The sequence below is a fragment of the Aedes albopictus genome, chromosome 2 (genome assembly GCF_035046485.1).
Source record: "Aedes albopictus strain Foshan chromosome 2, AalbF5, whole genome shotgun sequence".
Lineage (NCBI taxonomy): Eukaryota > Metazoa > Arthropoda > Insecta > Diptera > Culicidae > Aedes > Aedes albopictus.
The window spans coordinates 257,042,841-257,068,356 of NC_085137.1; the positions used below are offsets into that span (position 1 = coordinate 257,042,841).

At 38.1% G+C, this 25,516-nt stretch overlaps 1 protein-coding gene across 2 annotated transcripts; it reads left to right on the top strand.

Annotated features, from left to right (window-relative positions):
• Positions 1-794: 794 nt before the first annotated feature.
• Positions 795-23,190, top strand: LOC109427952 (serine/threonine-protein kinase 11-interacting protein). 2 transcript variants are annotated; one of them, XM_062851594.1, is made up of 14 exons: positions 795-1,116; positions 1,215-1,432; positions 14,974-16,014; positions 16,069-16,203; positions 16,656-17,153; positions 17,215-17,326; positions 17,387-17,652; positions 17,935-18,132; positions 19,053-19,094; positions 20,274-20,469; positions 20,541-20,860; positions 21,018-21,456; positions 21,521-21,696; positions 22,313-23,190. In XM_062851594.1, the coding sequence occupies exons 2-14, from the start codon at positions 1,342-1,344 to the stop codon at positions 22,852-22,854; spliced, it is 4,056 nt and encodes a 1,351-aa protein (XP_062707578.1). In that variant the 5' UTR covers positions 795-1,116; positions 1,215-1,341; the 3' UTR covers positions 22,855-23,190. The 2 variants fall into 2 exon arrangements, with proteins under 2 accessions (XP_062707578.1, XP_029728324.2); XM_029872464.2 differs by lacking the exon at positions 19,053-19,094.
• The last annotated feature ends 2,326 nt before the right edge of the window (positions 23,191-25,516 follow it).

Here is a 25,516-nt window from a genome sequence, read left to right on the forward strand (position 1 = left end):
ACCGAGGCAAGCACGATCTATTTTCATGGTATTCTTATGACATCCATAAGTTTTAGTTATAGCAAAAATTCATAAGGTACAGTGTCGGACAAAACAATGAGACCACCGGTCCTATTTCATACAAAATGGCCAGGTTTGACGATATAATACTCGGTTCCTAGTAAACCAATTTGGCTGAAATTTTGACAGCCGACATGAAACTACGCGAATTTTAATTTGTATCAAATTGATTGAGTTTGTTCTGTTCACTACTTTTAAAATTACAGGCGACAAAATTCTAACACCAAATTTTTATGATGGTTATTTGTGGTCAATTCAATAAAAATGTCCCCAATGTCATCCTTAAATGTGACCCAACCAGCAAATTCAGCTGAAAACGCGTTAGGACGTCACCTCCTGTAAAAATTTAATTCATGAAAACGGCTCGTAAAATGGACTATTAATAATGGCGTTCGATTTGAATAGGTTGAATCTGCAAAGAAATCACTGCACACTTACGACCTATTCAAATCGAACGTCAGAATACTAAAGACTCTATATGCAAAGACACGAAATGTTCCAATTGGAATTCCAAATTTACTGTCAATGTCATTCCAATCGAGCAGGAGACCTGTCAAACACGCTTTAAAGGCATTGCTCGGCAGCATCATCGTCATGATACGGGAATCATCATCGACAGCAACAATCATCAGATTTCGTGTCTTTAGCATATAGTGTCTTTACAGAATACTATCAAATATTTTTAGTACAACCATATATTTTCAATCACCACCATCAGCGAACTACAACCCTGGTTTGACTGTTTGTGAATCAATCGCGGCGAGTGACAGCTGTTTTTCTTCGTCATTTTCTGTCCAGGATCAATCAGTGTTGATTGTGAGTGAAAAGTTTAGTAGAAAAATCTGTTTTATTCGTTTTAAAAGCTTATTTCTGTTCAGAAAAGTATTTCCACAGTTGCATGAATCCCGTGTGCCAATTTTGAACATTACGCCCGAAAGATTGGTAAAGTTTAAATTGTACAATTTCCCGATTCTTCGATAGGGAAATTTTGTTGGCTTTCTTTTTTACTGCTGGCTGCTGCTGCTGTTAACAACAACAATAACAAGGCCGTTTTAGGTGAGTTTGCACTAATACCAATGGATTTGGTTGTTATTTTTGTTATTCCTTACGTTGTGCAGTAGTTTTGTAAACAAACCTTGTTATTATAATTTCAGCATAATTTTTCTACGAGCTATGAAATAGGACGACATTAGTCAGTAAAAGTCGTGTTGACAAATCGTGTTGTGCGATTCAAACATCGAAATACCTATTATTGGTCACGGCGATAGTTTCGAGGTCACAATGGATCCCAAGCAGATAACTGCGTTGGCAAAGCTTCTGAAGGACAGTGGCGATAAGGTGTTAAACTGTGAATACAAGCTGTCTCTGTCAGGTATTTAATTTTACATAAATTTGATTGGTCGTTCAGTCAGAATTACGGTGGTTATGACAGTGGGTCGAAATTTATGTGAGAGCTTACACGGTATATTGAGCCATAATTGAGGAGCAATTCCAGATAATTTCATCCAAATACTTTCTGCCCCACTCGCAGTCCCATTTGTAAAAAAATAAGGATTGAGAAAAAAGCATTTGAAGTTTGAAATTTCGTTTCTATGTAAAACTTTGAAGAATTACCATAATTTGAAAAATGTTTCGATCATCTTGACATAACATAACTGTGAAAAGTATTACGTTTACATACTACAAAATTGTGTTACAGGGTACAGAAATCCACGATGGAACTATTATTTCGTTTCATTTATTTATTTCCCAATAAACTTATGACAAAAGTCTTTTGTGTTTTAAACTTTCAATGATAACATGGAGTGCGTCGAATGCATGAATGTGACAATTTCTGTAACTGACTAATTATTTATCTAAGTTGCTCTAAAAATACCTCCTTGAATTGTTCAAACAAAGTCATGAATTGTAGATCAGTTGGCAAAGAGTTCCAATTGTAAATGCTTCTATGTAACAAGAAAAGAGTTAGAATGGTGTAAAGTACGACAAAGAGGCAATAGAAATTTAACCCCCCTTTGACTTCTCAAGCGACTGAGTTTGCCAAAAAGATAGTTAGGACATTTTTTATTTATTATAGGATATAATAAGAGTGGATCTTGCTTCAGGAAAATTATTGAATGAACAACCAATAAAAGATATGTGCAGGTGATAAACTCTAGCATATCGATTCAAGTTATATACATATCTTACACCCATATAGCCGAGGCGATTAACGCACGGGTATTCAGCATGACCATGTTGAGGGTGACGGGTTCGATTCCCGGTTGGTCCAGGATCTTTTCGTAAAGGAAATTTCCTTGACTTCCTTGGGCATAGAGTCTTCGTGCCTGCCACACGATATACACATGCAAAATGGTCATTGGCAGAGGAAGCTCTCAGTTAATAACTGTGGAAGTGCTCATAGAACACTAAGCTGAGAAGCAGGCTTTGTCCCAGGAGGACGTTACGCCAAGAAGAAGAAGAAGAACATATCTTACACAACATTTGAGAGCTTTTTTCAGTTTGTTCAGAGCAATTGTGGATGCCTGGGTGGTAACAAAATCACAAAATAGAAAATGAGGATATATTAAACTTTTAAACAAATTCAACTTAGTGTCTTGTGGTAAGAAATCAGCATTGTAACGCAGAGTACGCAGAACCGAAGATATTTTTTCACATTGTTTTGAAACAAAATTATCACATGATCGATTGTTTACTAGGGTTACTCCTAGACTTACTACAGTATTTGAATACATAATCGGAAAGTTATTCAAAACTATCTCGGGTCTGTCTTGATTTTGATTCTGGCGAGTAATATAACACGCTTGAGTTTTAACCCTATCCCGCCCATGACTTCTTTTATTGTTTAAAAATAGTTTTTATTATTTTTGCTAAAAATCGTAGAACAAAATCTTATTTTCTATGCCAAAATTATCGTTTAAGGCTATTACAACTCAAATATGAGGTGGTGCTCTGGAGCACCACCAGGCATTTGGAGAACTTTATTTCATGATTTTTCTCGTTAAAAATGGTCAAATCACAGAATGCTTCATTTGACAATCGAAGAAAATCACTTTCCGAACCAGTTTTATACAAATTCATTACAATTCGAGACAAGTTGTTCTCAAAAACTTCGAACTTTAATGCCAACAGAATTCTAGAATGGGATGCAAACAATGAATACATTGGAAAATTGCTTAATTTTTGCACGCCATGTGCCCAGTGGTGCATATATGCACCATTCATTTTGTATCAAATTAAGGGTTTAAATACACATTTCAGTTCTTTTTAACGTATGACTACACAAATAAATAGTAAATCTGTAAGGGAACTATTTTTATTTCAATCCATGAGGATAACTAGCCATTAATTAACACGTCCAAGTTTGTCATTATTTTTTTGTCGAAAAAATAGCTTTTCGTGAAAACTTTTTTTGACAAAAACATTGAATTTGTATGCGCATACTTAGTGTAATGCCTTTTGATAGAGAACAACATGTGAAATCATGATTTACAACTAAAAACATTCAAAAAACTTCATTAGTTTCAGAGTTAGGGTTGAAAGTTATGGTGCTCTACAGACACCATGGGCGGGAAAGGGTTAAGTGCATTGAGTTGCAGAATTTTCATTAGACAAATTAGAAACATCCACACATATTTGTACGTCGTCTGCGAATAAATGAATCTGGCATCCATTGAGTCCTAAAGGCAAATCATTTATATAAATAGAAAACAGTAGTGGTCCTAGTACAGATCCTTGATACTATTGGAAGAAACTCAGAGAAACTAACATTTATGAAAGCAGTTTGCGTTCTTTCTGAAAGATATGAGTGAATAAGGTGAACAGCATTGTAACTAAAACCAAAATAATGTTCTAATGTTTTGCATAATTTGCTGTGTTGATACTAAATGCTTTAGAAAAGTCAAGCAATAAGAGAACAACAGATCCTCCTTTATCTAGAACAATTCCTATGTCATCACACACTTTTATCATTGCTGTTGTGATGTTATGCCCTTTTCGATAACCCGATTGATACTGAGACAAGAGATGATTTTCTGCCAAGTGAACTGTTATTTGGTTTTTCAACAATTTCTCAAAAACCTTGGATAGTGCACTCGAAATACTGATAGGTCACAGGTTTTCCAAAGAGCTCACCGTCGATTTTTTCTTGATTGAAATTATCTTGGAATGTCGGGTAAATTCCTCGTGATTATATTATTAAAAATGGATTTTAAAGGTTTTCAAACTAGTGGGAGTATCATTTTTATAAATTTCAGAGGAATTTCGTCGAGACCAACAGCGTTTGATTTGACATCATGAATTGCGTTAACTATATGACAATCTTCAAGTTCGTTAAACCTGAAAGATAATGTACATGCATAATTGTTCTCTTCTGGAGCAGATAGTGCAATTGTGCTAAAATTTCTGGAAAAATGACAGTCAACATCATCTGGAGTTGCATCGACCAAAAAATTATCATTTCTCTTTGTAACATTCAATGAATTCCAATTCTTGCATTCCAATATCGTTTCTTAGCGTTCGTAATTGAAGTAGTAACATAATTACGCAGTCTTTTGAAGTGTGCATAGTCATTTTCGCTTTCTGTCGACTTCCATAGACGAATAGCTTTTCGAGCACGATCAACTATTGCCTTTGAAATTTGATTATTAAACCACGGGTTGTATTTACTAGTTTTCATACTGTGTTTTAGTGGTACTGTCATGTTGAAGATATTTTTCACATGATCGTTAAAAAAAGTCAACAGGATATCAGGGTAATTCATTTCATTTATTTAGTTAACATCAAATTCATGATAATACTGAATCAACAATTTACCGCCATCATAATACTCGATTTGCAGCTGCAGCTCTCCAACGTCGGTCACGCCCAACACTCGCCAGATCACGCTCCACCTGGTCCGCCCATCGTGCTCTCTGCGCTCCATGCCTTCTTGTACCAACCGGATGGTTAGCAAACACCAACTTTGCAGTGTTGCTGTCCGGCATTCTTGCAACATGCCCTGTCCACCGTATCCTTCCGGCTTTGGCTACCTTCTGGATGCTGGGTTCGCCATAAAGTGCAGCGAGCTCGTGGTTCATCCTTCTCCGCCACACACCGTTCTCCTGCACGCCGCCGAAGATCGTCCTTAGCACCCGTCGCTCGAAAACTCCGAGTGCTTGCATGTCCTCCTCGAGCATCGTCCACATCTCGTGCCCGTAGAGAACCACCGGTCTTATCAACGTCTTGTACATGGTACATTTGGTGCGGGGGTGAATCTTTTTTGACCGCAGTTTCTTCTGGAGCCCATAATAGGCACGACTTCCACTGATGATGCGCCTTCGTATTTCACGGCTCACGTTATTGTCAGCCGTTAGCAAGGAACCGAGGTAGACGAATTCTTCTACCACCTCGAAAGTATCCCCGTCTATCGTAACATTGCTGCCAAGGCTTGTCCTGTCTCGCTCAGTCCCACCTACCATCATGTACTTTGTCTTAGCCGCATTCACCATCAGGGTTATTAATACAATGAAATGCTTCCCAATCAATTTGATTAAACATTGTAATTACAGTGGAAGAAACAAAATTCCTGTAGTCTCTGAAACTAACTGGCTTTTGAATTCGTATCATATCAACTTCTAGGGACGCAAACAGTAAATCATGATTGGACATAAAAGGGACGTCAATTTGGTTAAAACGAAGCACTAAATCTTGCCTATTTGTCAACATCAAATCTATTTGCAAAGTACCGTGACTTCGGGTGAAATTGATCACTTTTCTCAGTTTTTGGCTTCTAATTTTTGAATAGTTATCGATATGGTTAAACCACAGACAAGCAGACGTAAAACTTCGAACATATTTCCATTCAAATCATAGTCACGGAAACATATTCGCCCAATGCTTAAATGACTAAGTTTGGCCGACCATCAACTAGGTGGCGGTAGTGAGCAAACGTCAAACTTGAACAAAAACGAAGTGAGCGCCACAGGTGGGTAGTTGGCCAACTATCAAATTTTGAAAAAGATCGTTAAATCGAAGTACGATGGGAACTATCAGAGTGTTACGTCTGTTTGTCTGTGGTTAAACTCAATGCTTTAAAACAAGTACGACCACGGGTTTCATCAGTCGACGAGGTTGAAACTTTTACTGCAAATCTTTATATTGCAATAAATATCGTTTAAAATAAAAAATCAGAAATTTTAGTTTCGGGGTGAAATTGATCAGTCAGTGAAATGTCTTTGTAAGTGCTGAAAATAATTTTTCCATCTGAATTAACCACCCCAGAATGCGAAAAGCTTTGTAAAACTTATACAAGTTTAATAAATTCTTAATTATTTAAATTTTAAATTTAACAAATCTAAAGCAAACGCCTAAAAGTATGCAATTTTCATACTAAACAAGTCATTACTTTAGAAAAAGTACAATTTTATGCATAAATATCAATATTTATAGAACTTTTGATGATGAAATCGGGTTTTAGCGATCACTTGGCAGCTATAAACAGTCATTCGAATATTTATTTCATGTGCAATACAGCTACGGTAGCAAAAGTTTGAAAGTGTCTTTCAAATTTGCCAATCACGCAGTTTCGGAAAATATTAAATTTAATACAGAAATATGTGACTAAAGATTCCAGTACACAGGGTCAAATATTTGTCCAAAAAGAAACCAATGCTCAAACATCTTGTTTGACTCGATCGAATTTTCATTAGTGTCAAACAGATGTTGTTTCTTGAGTTCTTTCCTTGTCAAATATTTGTCCCTGTGTACTAGCACCCTAACTAGCTGTAAAACATGTAAACTCATCATTCAATAACCCTTGAGCCAGATCATGGTCATTTTGTACAAATTGTTCTAAGTTCAAAGCTTTATTTTTGACAAATAAAATTTGTCCTCACATCGATCAATTGCACCCCACTGATCAATTTCACCCGAAATCACGGTACCGGTTCTATGAAAGTGCGTAGGAACAGCACCTAAAGAGGAAAAACCGAAATCCTGCATGCGATTGAAATTGTTTACTCTTATCACAGTTATTTTTCAACAAATTAGTATTAAAATCACCCATCAATAAAATGTGTTCATACTGTACTTTGAAAACTTTTGTGCTAGCAAATCAGTGCAATCAAATTCCGGTGGATTATAAAAGAACCCTAGAAGCGTTTCATGGTTATTCATTCGTAGTTCAAGAAGCATATATTCAACTTGTCCAAACTGATAGCAAGACATTTCAATTGTTCTAAACGATAGATTATTACTCATATAGACAATTGAGCCACTACCAAGCCGTCCAACCCGATCATTTCTTACAGCAGTATAGCTTTTAATGCAGATAATGTCATCAGATATCTTATCATTCAACCAAGATTCTGATAAACATATTATATCAAATGCTGAATGTCTCAAAAATAAAGGAATAAAAATATATCAACTTTAGAAACAGTATGCGAGTACTTTCAATATTGAATGCTCATGATTTGGTATTTTGTTCACACATTGGAATAAAAATCCGAAATTTTCATTATAATTCTTGAAAGAACATTCAAAATTATGGCTATTCCTAACGTTAAATCAAAAGTGATGAAAAGTCAAATGGTACTGATATGCGAGTGGGCAGTATAGCAAGTCGTAGTTTTAATTATTAGTGACAGAGTTTAAAATTTTCATTTTCAATGAATTAAATTCAACATGAATTTTGAAAATTCTCAACTGAGGGATCGAAGAAAAATTCATTTTGGTAAATGAATTTTTTCACCTATTCATTAATTTTTCTGTCACTGACAATTTTCATTGAGAATAAAACTGGTCAGTAACTCTCGATTATACTTCCAATTACCTCAAAACTTGTGTATAGTAATAAATTAAAATATTAATTATGTTCGCTATTTGTCCATTAAGTCGGATTGTGCGTCTGTCAACAGAAACTGGACATTTTATGACGTGCGAAAAAATATTCGTGACAAAGAATTGAATGAAAAAAGAGAGGCATTCAGCTGACAATGAATGTGGCCAAACACGAATGAAAAAATGAGAATGTCAATCTTCACTTTCAATCTTCGAATTTTTCACTCTCTGATTAGTGAAGCATTTTTTAATGCCTGTTGCCTTTTCTGAAAGGTAATAGTATTTGTATTCATTTAGTAAATACAAATTTTAGTAATGCATATTTGACCTCAAATTTTCCATTTTCTACCACTAGCATTTCAACATTTACGTTTGAACATATAAAAACGATGTTTTCAAATTAGGGGTTTGGTTTTGGTAACTAGAATAGAAAAAGTCCAAAACTATCGGCAGTTATCTATTCTGTTTAACAATTCGGTATACCTAAGTTTTTTTTTATGAACTAGTGCAATGAGTTTTGAATTATGAAGTACAAAACTGATTACATTCAAAGAAGGTATTCTGCTTAGAGAGTTCGAAAAGTTAGTACAAGAGTTTTTTGGAGCTGATTGATCTTCAATTGATCATTTAAGTTAAATTACCAAACACAATGTATAGGTAAGTTAAGAAAATTTTGGGCAATATAGTATTTTGATTTTGATCTTGAATGCATCAGTGAATTCTATTTTTCTATTCATATCCCGATTTCATTTTTTTTCTACAATTCCATAACAATAGAACAAAATCGGTAACGTATTTGATTTGTAGAAATGAGCTGAATTTTTGTATTGTGGCATGTTCAGATCTCCATATCTGCAATAAAATAGTTGAAAAGCGTGAATATTAGATCCCTTGCCTGTTTGAGCAAAACCTTTGATAACTGTGTTTTTGTTAAGATGCAAGAAATTGAGAATACAACAGCACAATTCCAGAAAAGGAGTAACTAAGTACATATAGACTGTTCCTGAAATGATAAATACATTAACGATTCAATGTCATTTCATTTTGAGCACAATATCTAAAAAAGTTTCTTATAGCTTTTAGAGTAAACATTCTAACGAAGCAAATAATACCAACTTTGTTGAAGTTTTTTGTAAAAGTTAAAAAATAGGGCTTTATAAACTAGATGATTAAAAGTTGCACAAAGTGGTCAAAAAATGTAGAATAGTAGAGAAGAAAAGTCTCACAAATAAAATATTAAATTTACAAACACAATAAAAGTTACTTTTTTTATTTGATTCAGGATGTAACTAGGGTATCGCGCCACTTGGGCGGTGGCTTCTATATTCGTATGTTTTCAACTATAACTCAATCAATTTTGAACCAGTTGACTTGAAATGTTGTACACGGGCAGATAGGGTGACGATGGGTATTATCGGCAGGTTTGTTCTTTTCGTCATGGGGGGTTTTTGTCGGCAAAATTTCCTGAAACTTTGTCGTATAACTCAGCTTGGTTGGGAAGGATTTAAGGCCAACTCTGAGTTCAGCAGCTTTCAAGAAACCCCCCATGACGAAGAGAACAAAACTGCCGAAAATACACAATTTCCCCTACTATACCTATCTCACCGCATTCCAAAATTGTGTCAATTGGTTCAAATTTGACTGAGTTATAGTGGAAAACAGACGAAAATAGAAGCCACCGCCCAAGTGGCGCGATTCCCTATACAGTCATTCATCCAATTACTATATTAGAGAAAAAAATAACAAATTTTAGATCATAAATCAGAACGTCTAAAAATTAAGCTAAGGATTTCACTTAAATTGTCTTCAATATTGCATTGACTTCTTTGTAGTTCATATTTTTTCTGCAATCCACAAGTATGTGCCGCACTGTCAATACTGCATTACACGTTTCACATATATTTGAGTTTCTACTAAATTGATGTCTATCGTCTATGGGTTATGTTCGTATGCCCTATCCTTAATTTACTTAATGCTCTCTGTTCCACTGCAGACAACCGATCTATCCATGGAAAAGTGGGGACTTTCACTTGCCGAAGAAAGTTGGAGCATCGGTACCATTCACTTTCCCATTAATAACGGATAACTGCTTTACAATTCGTATGGCATCTTCTCCCTGGATGGGAATTTCCATTATTTCCGCTGTTGTCTTTTGCTTCGCTAGGTTGTCTGCTCTAACGTCTAACAGCTTTTTGTAGTCTTTTCCTAACTGCTTTAGGTTATGTCCTTTTACGACTACGATAACATCGTCAGTACATACAAACATTTCAATTTCTTTGGGTGCGTTATTGAAAATCTTCTCCATTAATACGAGAATTAGTGTCACTGATAATGTAGATCCCTGTGGCACTCCTGTCTGTTGAACACGCTTGGATGACAAGGTATCCCAACCGCAACACGAAAGCACCGGTCAGTCAAAAATCTTCGTACGAAATTTAGCATTCTCAATGAAAGTTACTGTTTCGATAAAAAAATATATTTCTCAATTAATTAAAATAATTTTCACTGGAATATTAGATCAAGAACCATCATTACCTCAATGCCCTGGCCAAGTTCGCAAGGTTTGACGGTATTAAAGTGAAGGTTATTGTAATGTAGTATTCTTTAGTGAATTATATGACCTTTTTAACACTTTAATGCGCCTCCAACGGTTCATCACGAACCGGCTGCTGCAGATGGAGTATGGCTGATCATATGTTTTGGTATATCCATCAGACATGCTCGATAAACACGGAGGGACCGCCGGGGCTCAATGGATTGTATACCCAAGCAATAGTCCCAACGCTGATTGTTTCTAAGCTGAAGGACGTAACTTGTGTATAACTAGACTGACATTTCTAGGTTATGGGGGAGAAAATGACTAGGTTTATCTAAGTAGGACCGATAGGACAAATGAACGGTTTGGCTCTGTTTTAATAGTTAATCTGTTTTCTTATCTCGTATCATTGGAAGCCCATGACATATTCAAAACTAGTGTCTATCATTGGGGATGGCACCACAGCTGTAGGTGGCTACCAACATAGGTGTTATCGCAGTTACGGTTGTTGTCTTCAATTGGTATTTGACCGTAATATTCCTTGGAGATAGCATAGGCACAGTTGTCAACATAGACAGCATTTTGTGTTATGTTATTTCCAAGAAGTAATAGCAAGGACCTAAACATTCCTGGGGCTTCAGGTTCCGCGGGTTAAGATTTATTCTGATAGCTTCATAGACTTCACATGACTGAGGGCGGACATGACTACAGTCATGACTCGCTGGTTGGGGGCTTAATAGTTGGGTGACTTTTTAGTCGGGGCCCCGTTAGTTGGGCTGTCAGCCAACTAAAAAGTACCTGGATGTCATAATTCGATGTCAAACTGAAAATGACAACCAATCTGTAATTCCGAGGGATGAGCTAATGAGTTTTTGGTTTCTTAAACTTTACTAATAATCGAAAAGAATTTCTATTTCATATTTCTTTAAAAAAAAAGAATATGTACAATTACTTCGAAACAAATGCAAAACATCGGTAATCTTTATTTTGTCGATCATTGAAAGCGTTTTGTGCTTGCTTTTGGTCCGGGTGGTTTCATAAACATCTATATTTTCACTTCACCGACTAAAAATGGGTGAAAATAATTATTTCCTGCATTGGCCATATATGTATCTTGCAAAACGTATCAGTTTTGTTCTAAATGTGAAACAAATTGAAAAATTTTCCTTTTTGCTTCCAACCTTAACATGATTTAAAAAAAACAATGCGCACGCCCCTTGTGCTGCTGTCACTTCACCCAACTAGCGAATCGAATTCGTTGGTTGGGTGGAGGTTGTGGCTCAACGAGCGGGTTCCGACTGTAATACATCTATGGGAGGGAAAATGCAAAATTTTGATTAAAACTAGTAAGGCACAATGTAAAAACTAGTGTTAAATTGGGAAACATAGCCTATTGGTGATTTGATGTTGCATGAAGAAGAAGAAGAACGATGGTGTTTTGAAAAAATCTTATCCCTATAACACAGGGGAAGTTTTTAAAATGCCTCTATAAAATCTAAAACGATGGCATTCGGAATATCTGCCTTAAGCGCTTGCCAAGAAAAGGGCTGGTGGTGCTGACCAAAATCTTCAACGCATGCCTGGTCCTGAGTTACTTCCCAATTAGATAGAAACACGCCAATGTGATAGCTATCCCGAAAGCGAACAAGGATATCACCAATCCAGGTAAATACCGACCGATAAGCCTCCTAAGCAGCCTGAGCAAAGTGCTCGAAAGGGTAATCCTCGCCCGTTTGAACCGTCACCTGGAGACAGTGCAATGCATTCCACCCGAGCAGTTCGGCTTCAAAACGGGGCACTCAATGGTGCATCAACTCGCTCGCATAGCGCAAAAAGTGAAGCGCGGGTTCCAAACGGGAAAGTCGACTGGTATGGTTCTCCTGGATGTCGAAAAAGCCTACGACTCGGTTTTTCAGGAAGCCGTGGTTTTCAAGCTCTTCCGCTCGAATCTCCTTCTCTACCTAGTTAAGATCGTGCAGTCCTTCCTTTCGAACCGATCTTTCTCGGTAACGGTAAATGATGAGTACTCCCGTGCCCACAACATTCCTTTTGGCGTGCCCCAAGGTTCAGTGCTAAGCCCGACTCTTTACAACGTCCTTACCTCTGACGTACTGATGGTCGACGGCGTAACATACGCATTTTTTGCGGATGACACCGCTTTCCTGGCGTCAGACAAAGACCCGCACATTGTCGTCACTCACCTACAAGCAGCAATGAACAACCTTGAGGAATTTCAACGCAAATGGCGGATCAAGCTCAACGCGGGGAAACATCTTCACCAGGAGACGAGTCGCTCGTCACCTCCCACGTCGATCAATCAAGGTCAACGGCCAGCAAACTACGTGGGATGACGAAGTAAAGTATTTGGGAGTGATTTTTGACCAGAAGCTCAAGTTCGATAAACACGTTCGATATTCACGTACGCGTGAAGAACAAGTTGTTGGTGGTCAAGTGTATCATCCGGCCAATGCTAATCTATGCGTCCGCGGTTTGGGGCAACTGCGCCAAATCGCACCGTAAACGACTACAGGTGAAGCAGAACAAGCTGCTCAAGATGGTCTACAACCTGAACCCGTGGTATCCGACCGATGATCTCCACAAGCTGGCTGGTGTCGATACAATTGACGCAAGCATCGAACGTGCTACAAGATCCTTTCGGACTTCCTGTGCGATGTCCGCAAATCCGCTCATCGAAGCACTCCACCTTCAACATTTGTGATATTAGCGTTAAGAATCATGAAATCTAGGGTTTTTTTTTCAATCTTAAAACTCGTTTTCCCTAAAAAGCTACTCGTAGCTAGCAATTTCTAAATGTTGTACATACGTCTCTATTAATGAAATTGAATTGTTCTCAGTTGTAAGGCTATTCAATTCTCTGAATTTGTTAATGTTAAGTTCTTTCTTTAAAATAGTGTTATTAACTACAGAAAAAAAAATTTAATTGAATTGAAAAAAAATCTAAATAAAATCTAATTGAAAACGGTTTGATGTACGGTGTTAGGCTTTGAACGGACTACATATCAGAGTTTAAAATTTTTATTTTAAATGAATGAAATTCAACGTGAATTTTGAAAATTCCCTACTGAGGGATCAAAATAAAATTCATTTTGGTGAATGATTTTTTTCACCTATTCATTCATTTTTCTGTCACTGGCAATTTTCACTGAGAAATAAAACTGGACCGTAACTCCCGATTATACTTCCAATCACCTCAAAACTTGTGTATAGTAGTTAATTAGAATATTAAGTATCTTCTCTATTTGTCCATTAAGTCGGATTGTGCGTCTGTTAACAGAAATTAAACATTTTACGACGTGCGAAAAAATATTCATGACAGAGAATTGAATGAAAAAAGATAGGCATTCAGCTGACATTGAATGTGGCCAAACACGAATGAAAAAACGAGAATGTCAATGCTACATATTAAGTACCTTATCAAGAAAAAAATGTTAAATTTAAATTTATACGTTCAATATGTAGTCCGTCCAAAGTCTAACACCGTACATCAAACCGTTTTAAATTAGATTTTGTTTTAGATTTTATAGAGGCATTTTAAAATCTTCCACTGTATTATAGGGATAGGTTTTTTTTTCAAAACACCATCGTTCTTCTTCTTCTTCATGCAACATCAAATCACCAATTCCGTCTAAACATTGGAGATGAAATTTGAATAACGGGTTCAGCCTTGACAAACAAGCTGTCACGCAGCTCCAACTGAAAACCCATAAAAAAAAATAAAAAATAAAAAAAAAGAACCATCATTACCTCAATGCAAGAATTTTTGTTTCCAATTTCTCAACAGCACATGTAGTATAACAAACTGTGCACAGTGTATGTGTTAGATGTTCATCTCATCCCATCCAAAGGAGGTTTAGATTGTGAAAAGAAGATAATCATGTGCGACTGTGGAATCGAGTTAATTTCAGGGCTACTGGCGACGGAGATAGTCGAGTGACTCCGTAGCTTGAAGGAATAGAAGCGCCCGTCTAGCGAATTGGGAGTCGTGAGTTCCAGTCTCATCGGAGTACGTGGATTTCTTTTCATAATTCGAATCTCAATTTGTTCATCGAGCACATCTTCTGTTGGGCACATGGATGTCAAAGCAATTTCAACAGTGTAATAATTGCTAAATTTATCGTAACACAAGAGTAGGTGGGGGAGGTCTCTGGGTTACAGTCATCATTCAACATTTGAATTCGAAAGTACACAAGACAGTGGACGCTAGGATAAGTTTACTTACAGCCTCACAGTTTAGGTTATTAATATTAACAATCAAATTCGTTACCTTGCATTATAGAGTCGTAAGCTTACTTTATCGAGTTTAGTGGTTATGTTGAGGTGAAAAAATCGAAAAAAGTTGAACCTGGTTTAAATTTGGTAGAGCCTTGTTTTAAGCGCAGGTAAAAAAAAAACGGCTCTGTAAAATTGGTTGTGTCACATATTTTAGCAAATGGCTGATCGATATAATTACTTATATTCTTAGCATTTGAACATATCGATAACATTTTAGAAATAACAAAATTCTAGACGTAGTTCTAAACAATGCCATTTTTCAGGATCCCTATTGCGTGCACTGAACGACGCATTCAGTTTGATAGTGGACAAAAATGAGACATTACCGCCTCAGAGTTTTCAAGTGGTGAAACCCCACAATGCCAAATCGGACGTGTTCCGGGACATTCAGTTTATCTACGATTTTGTTCAGAAAACTATTATTTTGAGTTTGAATCAATTCATCAATGACGACCCGTACGAGTTCGAAGTGGACATCAGTAAGTTCAGAAGCCTTAGAAAGTTGGAGATTCAGAAAATCCCCATCAACCAGATAATCGGGATTCAGCAAATGAGATCCCAGCTCAACGAAATCGTATGCATACGCAGTATATCGCATGTGAAGGATGTGATAACTGCCTGCGGAGGAGACAATAGCAACGGTTTCACTTGGAACGAACTGAAAGCTGCCAATTTTTCCTACAACATGTTGCATCACATCGATAGCTCTCTAGAGTTCACACCGTGGCTGGAAAACTTGAATCTGAGCCATAACCAAATAGTAAGTGTGTCGGCGATCAAGTGGCTTCCAAATCTGCGTGTGCTCAATCTTAGCTACAACAGACTGAACCATATTCCCTCGTTTCACGTGGATGCGGTGCGAAAGATACACGTGTTTCACATATCCAATAATTTTATAGAGGATCTTTCGGGTATTTCGCGCCTATTGTGTCTGAGTGAGCTGGATGCCTCCGGCAACTGCATCGTAGATCATACGGCACTGTTACCCGTTAGCACTTTGGCTTCTTTATGCTTCCTGAACTTGAAGGACAACCCGTTGGCATGCCATCCTAAGCATAGGCAAGCAACGGCTCGGTATCTAAATAAGAATACTTCCACTTCGAAGTTTGTTCTGGACGATGAACCGCTGTCCAAGTATGAGAAAACGCTGACTGGAAACTACGACAGCTATCATGCCATTTTGGCTCCGAGGCTTCCGGGAAGTGTAGCCTCAAGTGGTCTTAACACACCGGCCACGAGAAGCGCGATAAATACTCCAACCGGAAGCGTGTCGTCTAAGAGCAGTTTTCGAATGGATCCTGGAGGTGACAATAGTAGTTGTTTTTCATTTTCAATATTTGATTCATTGTTTTTTTCAGATGAGATGAGTTCATCGATAATTAGCCAGAAAAGAATCAAGGTGCGTCGTGCAATCATAAGCGAAGGTGATTCCAATGAATCAAATCCGAAAGAAGATGTCAAACGGGAAGTGGGCACTGCAGACAGTAGTCTGGGTAAGTAAAAATAATTAAAAAACATTTATGCTACAGCGCTTTTCAGTGGTAATGCATCGAGCCCCAGATATCAATAGTAACATGAAATTTGCTTATTTTCTCAACGTACACTGCTGTGTATCGCAAGTCAGTTCCATCTGTAGTGTGAAGAACTGACCGTAGTTAAAATTCACAAATAAAAAAATCACATGGAAACATGATGAGCTCAAGCTTGCATGAAAAAAGCATGTCATAAAGTATGATGGATCCTCTCCTTAATTCATTCTACATTATGCCACGATGCTCTGGTCAATTTTTTACCTAAATCCATTATTACTTATTTGAAGTTAATATAGACATTTATATGGGAAAAATAGACTTCTTTGTATTTTTCTGGGTTATAGTTTTTCATAAACCACATAGCCGACAGACCACAAAGTAAGTCTCACTTACTATCCATTCCCTTCACATAGAAACCAGCCGTGACCATTTGGAAACAAAAAAACAAATCGAGAGTCTTCGCAAACAGTACGGTAGTGAATGGCTCCAAAGACAAGCTGGTAGTATGGTAAAGAACGTTATCGGATTTGATCCCTCCGTTGATAAGCAATATGAAAGTGTATTGTACTATGAGGGTGATAGGAAAGCGAGAACGACGGAATCGACTTCGTCCGTTGCCAAAACTATTCCCGTGGATACAACTGTAGCTAGTTGCAGTACGAACGATAGCATAAAAACTTCGACGCCCGTTGATCGGGATTCTTCAACGCTGATGGAACCGTGTGAATCACCCATAAAGTCCCAAGGAGGACGTCGTTCTGAAGGAGTGGCTAGCGAAGCTGATTTCAAAAGCGTCATCCCCGATGAAGACTCTTCAAACTATCAGTCGGTGTCAGATGTGACCCCGGGTAATGCGTCGCATTCATTGATACTAAATGATATTTACGGCAATCCCGTAGAGGAAGAGCTAGGTAACTAACCATGCCTGTGAGGAAAATGATCCTATTTCGATAGTTTATTTTTCCCTTTCAGAATCAATCGAGGAAGAAAATGAGAGATCCTACATTGTGTACCGGATGGGAGATCCAAAGGAGATTATTCTCGTTGTGTCAGATGCTAGCATTCGAGAGAAAGATGGCGACAAGTATGCATTTATAAAGACATATTATTATCTAACTATTGTAATTAAATTCTCCATCCGCAGAACCAAAACGAGATGGGGCATCTCATCCCTCGAGGCATGCGAGCGGCCGACTTCCACCAGCATCACACTGCTGTTCGGTACGATCAAGAAGGATAAGAAAACGCGCACATACGAAATGGACGAACCCAACTGTCAAGAGCTGGAATCTTTTCTGCGGGGTATTTTGTCCAAGCGACCACTGTCGGAGATGAATCAAAAGCTGTTCGATTGTGTTGTTTGCAAAGCAAGGTTCTCCAGGGAAGTAAACTTCTCGAAAGTCATTGACAGTGAGTATTCCTAGTTTGTTATTTTACTAGTTTTATTTTTTTTTTGCAAAAGATGGTGCCATCTTATTCAAAGTAAAACTATACTGCATGAACAAAAATGTAAGATAAAATCAAATCACCTTTCCGTGCGAAAAAATATATTCCGTTCTATTATTCCGCAAGAAAAAGGGCCGATTTCCTCTATACTGAATCTTAACTTGTGAAAAAAAAGGAATTTTATTTGAGCGCTTTTATTTGGGAACAAAACACTTACAGTTGTTTTCTAAAACCACTCCTTTTCAGATTTGCAATGCCCCGAATGTAGTCAACCGTTTTGCGTTGAAATATCAGAATCACCTGCCAAATGGATTCCGACTGACCAGAGCAAAAGGGATGGCGGAGCTTCAGCGCTACCACCGGAAACGACAGCCGAGCTGACCGCACCAGGTCCATCTGGTTTGGGTGCCATATTGAAGCAAAGCGAGTCTAGGGCCAGTATCGGTAAACGTAGCTTGTTATAAGTATTTGGTTCACTTTGATATATGTTTTCTAGTGATTAGATAGACTCAAGATAAACATTTTAGCTTGCTTGGTAGTAGCACTTGGTTTGTAGGCTTGGATTGTTTTGAGGGTTTGCTTTTAAAAACTGTTGTAACGTGATTCTGTGATTATTAATTTACTTATGGTTGAAAGCATCTGAGATATTGCGTTCGATCAGATATTACGCATAAAGGATATTTGGATATTTCACAACGTCTAACGTCTAACTAATCGACCGACTTTCACCTATGTTGGAAGTATAAATAATTATGCTGCATTGCGATTTTTTTTTACAGTAATAAGAGCGGTGCTGGTTTCGTATAAGCTCACGACAATAATTAATAGCATATTGTTTAAAATTCCAAGTTGTATTGAGAATTGCTGTGGTCATGCACCTCAATGCTTACACTACGATCACTTTGCTAACTCGACTTTTTCACTTTGTCATTTACTGTTATCATTCTGCGTCCTGAGTACTTTTCGATTAAATTTTCCAGATTAATCCGGTGCAAATGGTTTCTATTCCTGAATTATCATACTAACAACTAAACTTCTGAGAATCGCATATCCTGAGCTTTAATTGATCTGGCCAACATTTTAATAATGTGCATGCCCGGTTATGCATTTCTTCAAATTTCTTCATGTTCTGTCATAATGCAAATGACGTTATCTTAAATTAATTCAAATTCGAGATATAATTTCACAAACATTGTTTTACAAAGTTCATTTGAAAATGCCATTTGAAATAATGAAATAAGTACTTTTTTCGTGAAGTTATAGCATATTACTCAGAGAGCGTATCAATATGTTTCCTCTAATATTACTAATCATTTAAGATATGTATTGGAATGGTATTGAACTAAACATAATTAAATCGACAGCACTGCCGGATGCATGGAAATCACCGGTGAAAAATAAACCGAGTAAGCTGTTTGATTATCAATCTGTCTTTAGCGTTAGAATCGATGCGGTAACCATTCATTACGTTACTCTAAATAAATTATGATCGATTGTGTTTTGTGACGCTCTATAGTGTAATCGCAAAAGAGTAACTTAATTTGTGGATGATTCTCGCATTTGAAATCTATAATTAATGCTTGAATGTTCTGTACTACCCATGTCTAAAATGTCGTTCTTCGCATAAAATTGAACCATGATTGTATCACATACATTTAGAACACCCTTCTTAAACAGACAGTTTGTTGCAAATGTTAGTTTTGTAGCCAGTTACTTATGCGAAGAATGTCAGTCTTACCGCAATTGAAAAAAAATGTGAGTACTCCATTTAGTATATTGGTATTTAAAGCGTTACTTCGCATATCACCTATTGTGGAATTTCCATGTTTTGTCAAATACATATCAAATTGTATGCCCAAATACCATTTAGCATAGCATTGAGTTTGCTATTTTTAAAGGATCCAATCAGTGAAGTCCTAGATTTGTAGTAATGAGCTGAATTTTTGTATGGTGAGAAGGTAAATTCTCCGTTTCTACAAATGGAACAAACAACGTGGGTATTATGATTCCTTGCCTAATTTGATGCTGTTTGAGTAAAACTTTGGGTAACTGTGTTGTTCATGTTGCAAGAAATGGGGAAAATTACAACACAGTTACCCCAAGTTTTGCTCATACAGCATCAAATTAGGCAAGGAATCATAATTCCCACGGTTTTTGATCCATTTCATTGCAGTAACGGTAAGTTTACCTCCTCACTATATAGAAATTCAGCTTATTACTACACATCTAGTTCTCCACCGATCGTAAGGGATTGGCTGCTATTTATGCTTTGTTAAAGAAATTGTGCCAAATGAACGTTACGTGAAACCACACATGCTGTGTTTAATGTGTAAAGGGTTAGGTCTCATGCTGAATGGAGTGCTCTTCAAAAATATAATGTGTTTATTTAATTAGAGAAAACATGTTTGTGCTTTTTATTCGTTTATATCATAATTTGCTTTTGAACCGACGTTTTAACAGTGAACAAGCACTTCTAAACCGTTGGTTTTCTTTGCACTGTATAACGATGGTATGCTATACCGTATTTTAGACATTCAATCACGAGTGCCACCAATGATCACTTACCTATTTGTAAATGCTTTCAGGATCAACTGGTTCTCTGAACGATTCATCCTCATGTTCTCGTATCTCGCAACCGAGTAGCTCATGTGATTCGAATCGAAGCGTGGCTGGAAGTACCAACTCGGAACGTGATCGGGACGTGGACCTTATTGGCAATGATAGCGACATAGAAGTCCTTAGCAACCCTAGTCAAAGCAGTATCGAAGTACTGGACAGAGGGTAAATGATTCGAAACTCTTGGATAGTATTTCAAATAATACGATTCTCATGTCTGGATTATCTTCTTTCAGATTTCATCCGAGTAGAAAGCACTCAGAGGAAAGAAAAAACCTCCAGTTATCCGGATTGGACGATGACAGTCTCAAGAACATATCAACGACACTCATCAATCAAGAAACTTCAACCCATGATCTCAATGCGAAAGTGGAGGATAGCTTTAATAAAATAATAAAAATCGAAGACGCTCCAGCGACTGAAAAAGAGTGCGGGTCGACACCGAAACCGAACCTATCCCACAAGAAATCGTTTTTGACGGCGGCTAACCTCACCGAGAGCAGTTCATCCGGATCGGTGACGGACAGTGTTTGCACGGCGTATGAATCGAATCAAGGTAAAGCATTTAGATTTTCGTAAGTTTTAGCATAAGCTTTTATTTCTAGCTAAACAAATAAAAAAAATCACAAATATTTCTGGTTGAATTATTTAGCATTTTTTTCCGTTTTATGTTCTAATCTGTTTATTCAATTGCTTTTCTTTTGTAATTGCAGATCCTAAGCAAAGCAGCACATCGGATGAGGTCGGTGAAGGCGAAAAGTCCAAGAAAGAATCCCTTTCCGCCAAACCTGGACTTGATTCTCCGGCAGCTAAGTCGGAAAATTCTGTCATCAGCACTGTACTGGGTGGACTGTTCCAGTCCACTAACATGTTGATGTCCAAAACACCAAAACCCAACAAACCGGACCCGAGCACCAATTTACCGTTTGAACCCATCAAATATTCATACACAGACTACTCCAATGTTGACCACAGATTGAAGTTGTACCTCTACCAGAACCTTTTCGAAGATACGAACGAATCCCTGAAGTGGCTCGTTTCATGTGTAATCTTCGACGAAAATCAACTCGATAAGTGGCCAACGGGTTTCGACGGATTGTTCATTATGTCAACAACTAAGTTTTATGTGATGAAAAAGACCGCCGCTGAAAAGTAAGACAAAAATAAAAGCAAGTGGTGAATTCTTGGCGTGATGACTATTCTTTTCTACTTGCAGTGATGATCCATCAAGTTGGATGAAGAAACATCTGTCCGGCACTATTGATCGTGTTGGAATTGCCCAGGTGCTTCCGTGGAAAATCGGCATGAAGTTCGTCATCAGTGCAGTAGGAGGAATTCACATAATCCTCCAGGACATTTTAAGGACGGACTGTTTGATTTTATTTTTTGCAGGTAAGAACATTCTTTTAAAAAAATATTAAAGTGTCGGAATGGATGGAATACTACCTACATTGGCAAAATGTGCACCATAAATGTATTAAGCACTTTCTCTCACACACATTTTTTTTCACTTTCAACTCTGATTGTAATTTGAAACGCAAAATGTATTTTATGCAATTCAGTATCATAATTTCTGTTTTATACTACTCATTTTAGTATCATAATGACCTACTTTTCCATACCGGTTCATCATGAGTTACATAATGAAAAATAGTTGTATAATGTTCATAATGCAACTCCTTTGAATTGTATTATGAATATTATGCAACTCAAATGAGTTGTGGAATGAAAAAAAAATAATTGTTTAAAATTTTGTATAGAACTCGTTGCAAAACTCGATTTTTCAGCACTCTTCGTATTTATCCAACTCGACAAGCCTCGTTGATTAAATGTACGACTCGTGCTGAAAAAAAAAATCAACTTTTTGCAATTCGTTACATAAATAACTGTAATCCATATTCGTGTATATATTTTCAAAGTATCGAACGGAGCTTGTTTGGTAGACCACACGGCTTTCTCAAGTTGAAATATTTCCACTAATCTCTAGTGCATTTGTTTTTTATCATAGAAAACCCGCTTTCGGAATATTGTACGTTTGACTACCAGCCGTCGGAGTTGTTGACCAACAAGCTGAGTAAAGCGACCGGTGGCGAAATGGTTAAAATCCTAATGGTCATCAACTTCTGCGAAGTGCTCTCCGATGATGTGTTGCACAGTGTGCAATTATGCACACTGTTGCTCACAGATAGTCAGCTCTATCTCGCACCGGACATAAAATGGTTGAACGAAAACAGCAAATACCAAATCGAATCTAAATATTCCCAGCTGATGTCGAATCTCATCGAGCTGGAAGACATCCACAGTCTTTCGTGTCGTCTCAATTTCATCGACGAAAAGGAAGATAAGTATGAAACATGGCGAATCGATTTTGCCACAGCCACCGCCAAAGAAAGTGCCGTTTCGACGATATGTAACTCTTGGCAAAAGATCTTTGGAGTGCCTTTGATTAATCCCAGCGGGAATAGCAGCAGCAATAACAACAATAGTAGCATAGTCTCCCACACCAGTCAGATAAACGATAGTAAATTAATAACGAATATTTCCAATTGATGTAAGTTCCCACCGTCCTCATATAATTTTACATCAAATGAGTTAGGCTTACAATGGATAAGTTTGAAAACAATTGTATCATAATTTGCGTGTTATTAGTTTGTGACATAGTTTTGCATACTTTAGAACGTGATATTAGGTCTAACTAAAAAGTTTTACCAATTATTTTTCATTAGTGTTGTCACCCGTGTAGTAAGATATTTATACCAACTTTTTTATCCAATTATGTACTATATAACAAAGAAAATGTGATCGTAATAGACAGTCTCAATTTACATTAAAATATAATAATTGGCTACCTGATCATGAATAAATTTTAGTACGTCCTGAAGCGAAGCATTGTTTGTGTTTATCATTTCGAACGTCGTGTATTATCACACTCATGAATCACATATTGTTCTTGGGGCCGGATCATAACGGTCGGGGCTATAACGTCCCGGTCCTTGTGGCGCGTTTTTATGCTAAATAACGTCCCAAAGCTAGGATACGGCATAACATCCTAATTGACTATACAGTCAGGTCTTTTTTTACGCGGTTTTCATTTACGCGGCCGCGTAAAAAAATCTACATACAAAAAAAAATTTCATCGTCTTATTTTTGCATGATTCGTCGAGAAATGGTGAGACTTTTTTTACGCGGTTTTTCGAATTTTGAACTGAGTTTACCCTGACTGTAAATCCAAACTACAGTTAGGGATGATACACAAATTATGTCACGCAAAAATCGGCCTTTTTCAACCCCCTCCCCCTATGTCACAATTTCTGTATGGGGCCTCAATATTCCAATATTTTTCTATGGGTCGTCACGTTCAGCAACCTCACCCCCACCCCTCCCCTTATTACGCCCCACTATTCCCAAAACGGGTCTGTGTCATTTGGCATAAAGTCATTTGGCATAAGGCCATTTGGCATAAGGTCACTTGGCATAAAGCCATTTGGCATAACGGTCATTTGGCATAATGGACACTTGGCATAATAAAGAAGGGTGCATTTCGAGTATGCCAAATGTCCATTATGCCAAATGACCGTTATGCCAAATGGCTTTATGCCAAGTGACCTTATGCCAAACGACCTTATGCCAAATGACTTTATGCCAAATGTCCTGCTCCCTCCCAAAACCATTGGTGAAGGCGTTTTAAAGAAAATTATACCTGGAACGCTCCTGAACCCCATGAAACTCGCTGGAACACCCAGGAACGCTTCTGGAGCACCTCTGGAACATGCCTGGAAGTCCCCTGGAACCCACTGGAACCTCCCAAAACAGCATTGAAACTTCCTGAAACGCCTCTGAAAGCCCCTGAAGCCCCCTGGAAACCGCCGGAACACACCTAATAACCCTTGACTCCATGGAACGCTCCTAAAACACGCTGGAACGTCCCTGAAATTCCATGGAACGCCTCTTAAACCCTCTGGAAGGCCCCTGAAGCACCTTGACAACTTCTGAACGCTCTTGAAATATACCAAGTAACAACGGTGCTATAGAATTAATGCGCATGCAGTTGTATGGACTGTTCAATTTATAAAACGGACAAGTTTTTAAGGCCTTAGAAATAAAACGTGTACCTAGTTGTTGGAGATAGCCACAACGTATTATAGAATAACCAATTATCCAGTCAACCCCATCATCTCTCATCAATTACTCTCATCAATTAGAGCGAAAGAATGAGTGACCACCTAAATAGCCGATGGTCAACCGACGACGCTGTGAATACAGCAACAAACAAAATACACGTTGAAGTAGAAACTACGTTCGATCTTCATCTCTTCGGTCGGTCGATGACATCGTCCCAAAGTTTATTAACCTCCGGCGCGTGTGATAATCAGAAAACGGCTAAGTCCCAGCGTAGCACAGGATTTGGAAAAAAAATGATGTTTTGGGGTGTACTATCGCGAGTTTAGTGCGTTTCGGTGCTAGTCTAGGACTAGCGAAGAAAGTCCTTCGAGACGCGGCAAGGCGAGTATCGCCAACATTTGGTCCTTCGAGCCGGATCGAAGGCGATTCCGAGCCGAAAAGTGCTTCTCCGCGGTAGTGCAGTGCATTGAAACAATCAAACCGACCAACCGCGCGCGCAGGTCATTGTCGGTGGCTTCCATTCAGTTAGGCAATTTTCGATTGCTTTTGAGCGAACGGACATACGGTGCGAGTGCGCTGGGAGGATTTACAAAGGCGTGTGAACCTCGGTAGTCAGTGTGTGGAAGAACAATTTCAATCAGCAAGAGCTCTATCGTGTGTGACTATTTCGCGCGTGGGGATAGTACCAAGGCGGGTACTATTCGGCAGCCGTAGGAGACAGTGACTTGATACCGTATTCGTACACGGTGATACAAATTCGCAAATACGATTTTGCGACGGTAATTTAGGTGAACGATAGGTACTATTCGTTCAAGTGCTTCGATCGCGGGTGTACAAAATCAAACTTTCGGAGCACTTTCTGCCGTCGGCAAACGTTTCGCGTGCGAATTGTGTGGCGTGAAGAACAATTTCGCGCTTGAGAGTGCACTAAGGCGAGTGTTACTCTGTTGTAAGGAAGAAGATCGGACTTTGTCCTGGCCGTTTGTGAACTTTCCGTGGCCATTGTGTAAGGTGATTCACACTGTTTCACCGTCATCGCCATCTTCAGCGCTTGCTAGCGTGAATTGGAAACGCGACTCGGCGCCATCAA

What these genes read in the sequence shown, in the direction of transcription:
- LOC109427952 (XM_062851594.1), top strand. Translation starts at nt 1,342, where the DNA reads ATGGATCCCAAGCAGATAACTGCGTTGGCAAAGCTTCTGAAGGACAGT. An exon ending in TCCCGTAGAGGAAGAGCTAG is followed by an intron (nt 17,154 to 17,214) that starts GTAACTAACCAT and finishes TTTCCCTTTCAG; the next exon opens with AATCAATCGAGGAAGAAAAT. An exon ending in ACCGGTGAAAAATAAACCGA is followed by an intron (nt 19,095 to 20,273) that starts GTAAGCTGTTTG and finishes AAATGCTTTCAG; the next exon opens with GATCAACTGGTTCTCTGAAC.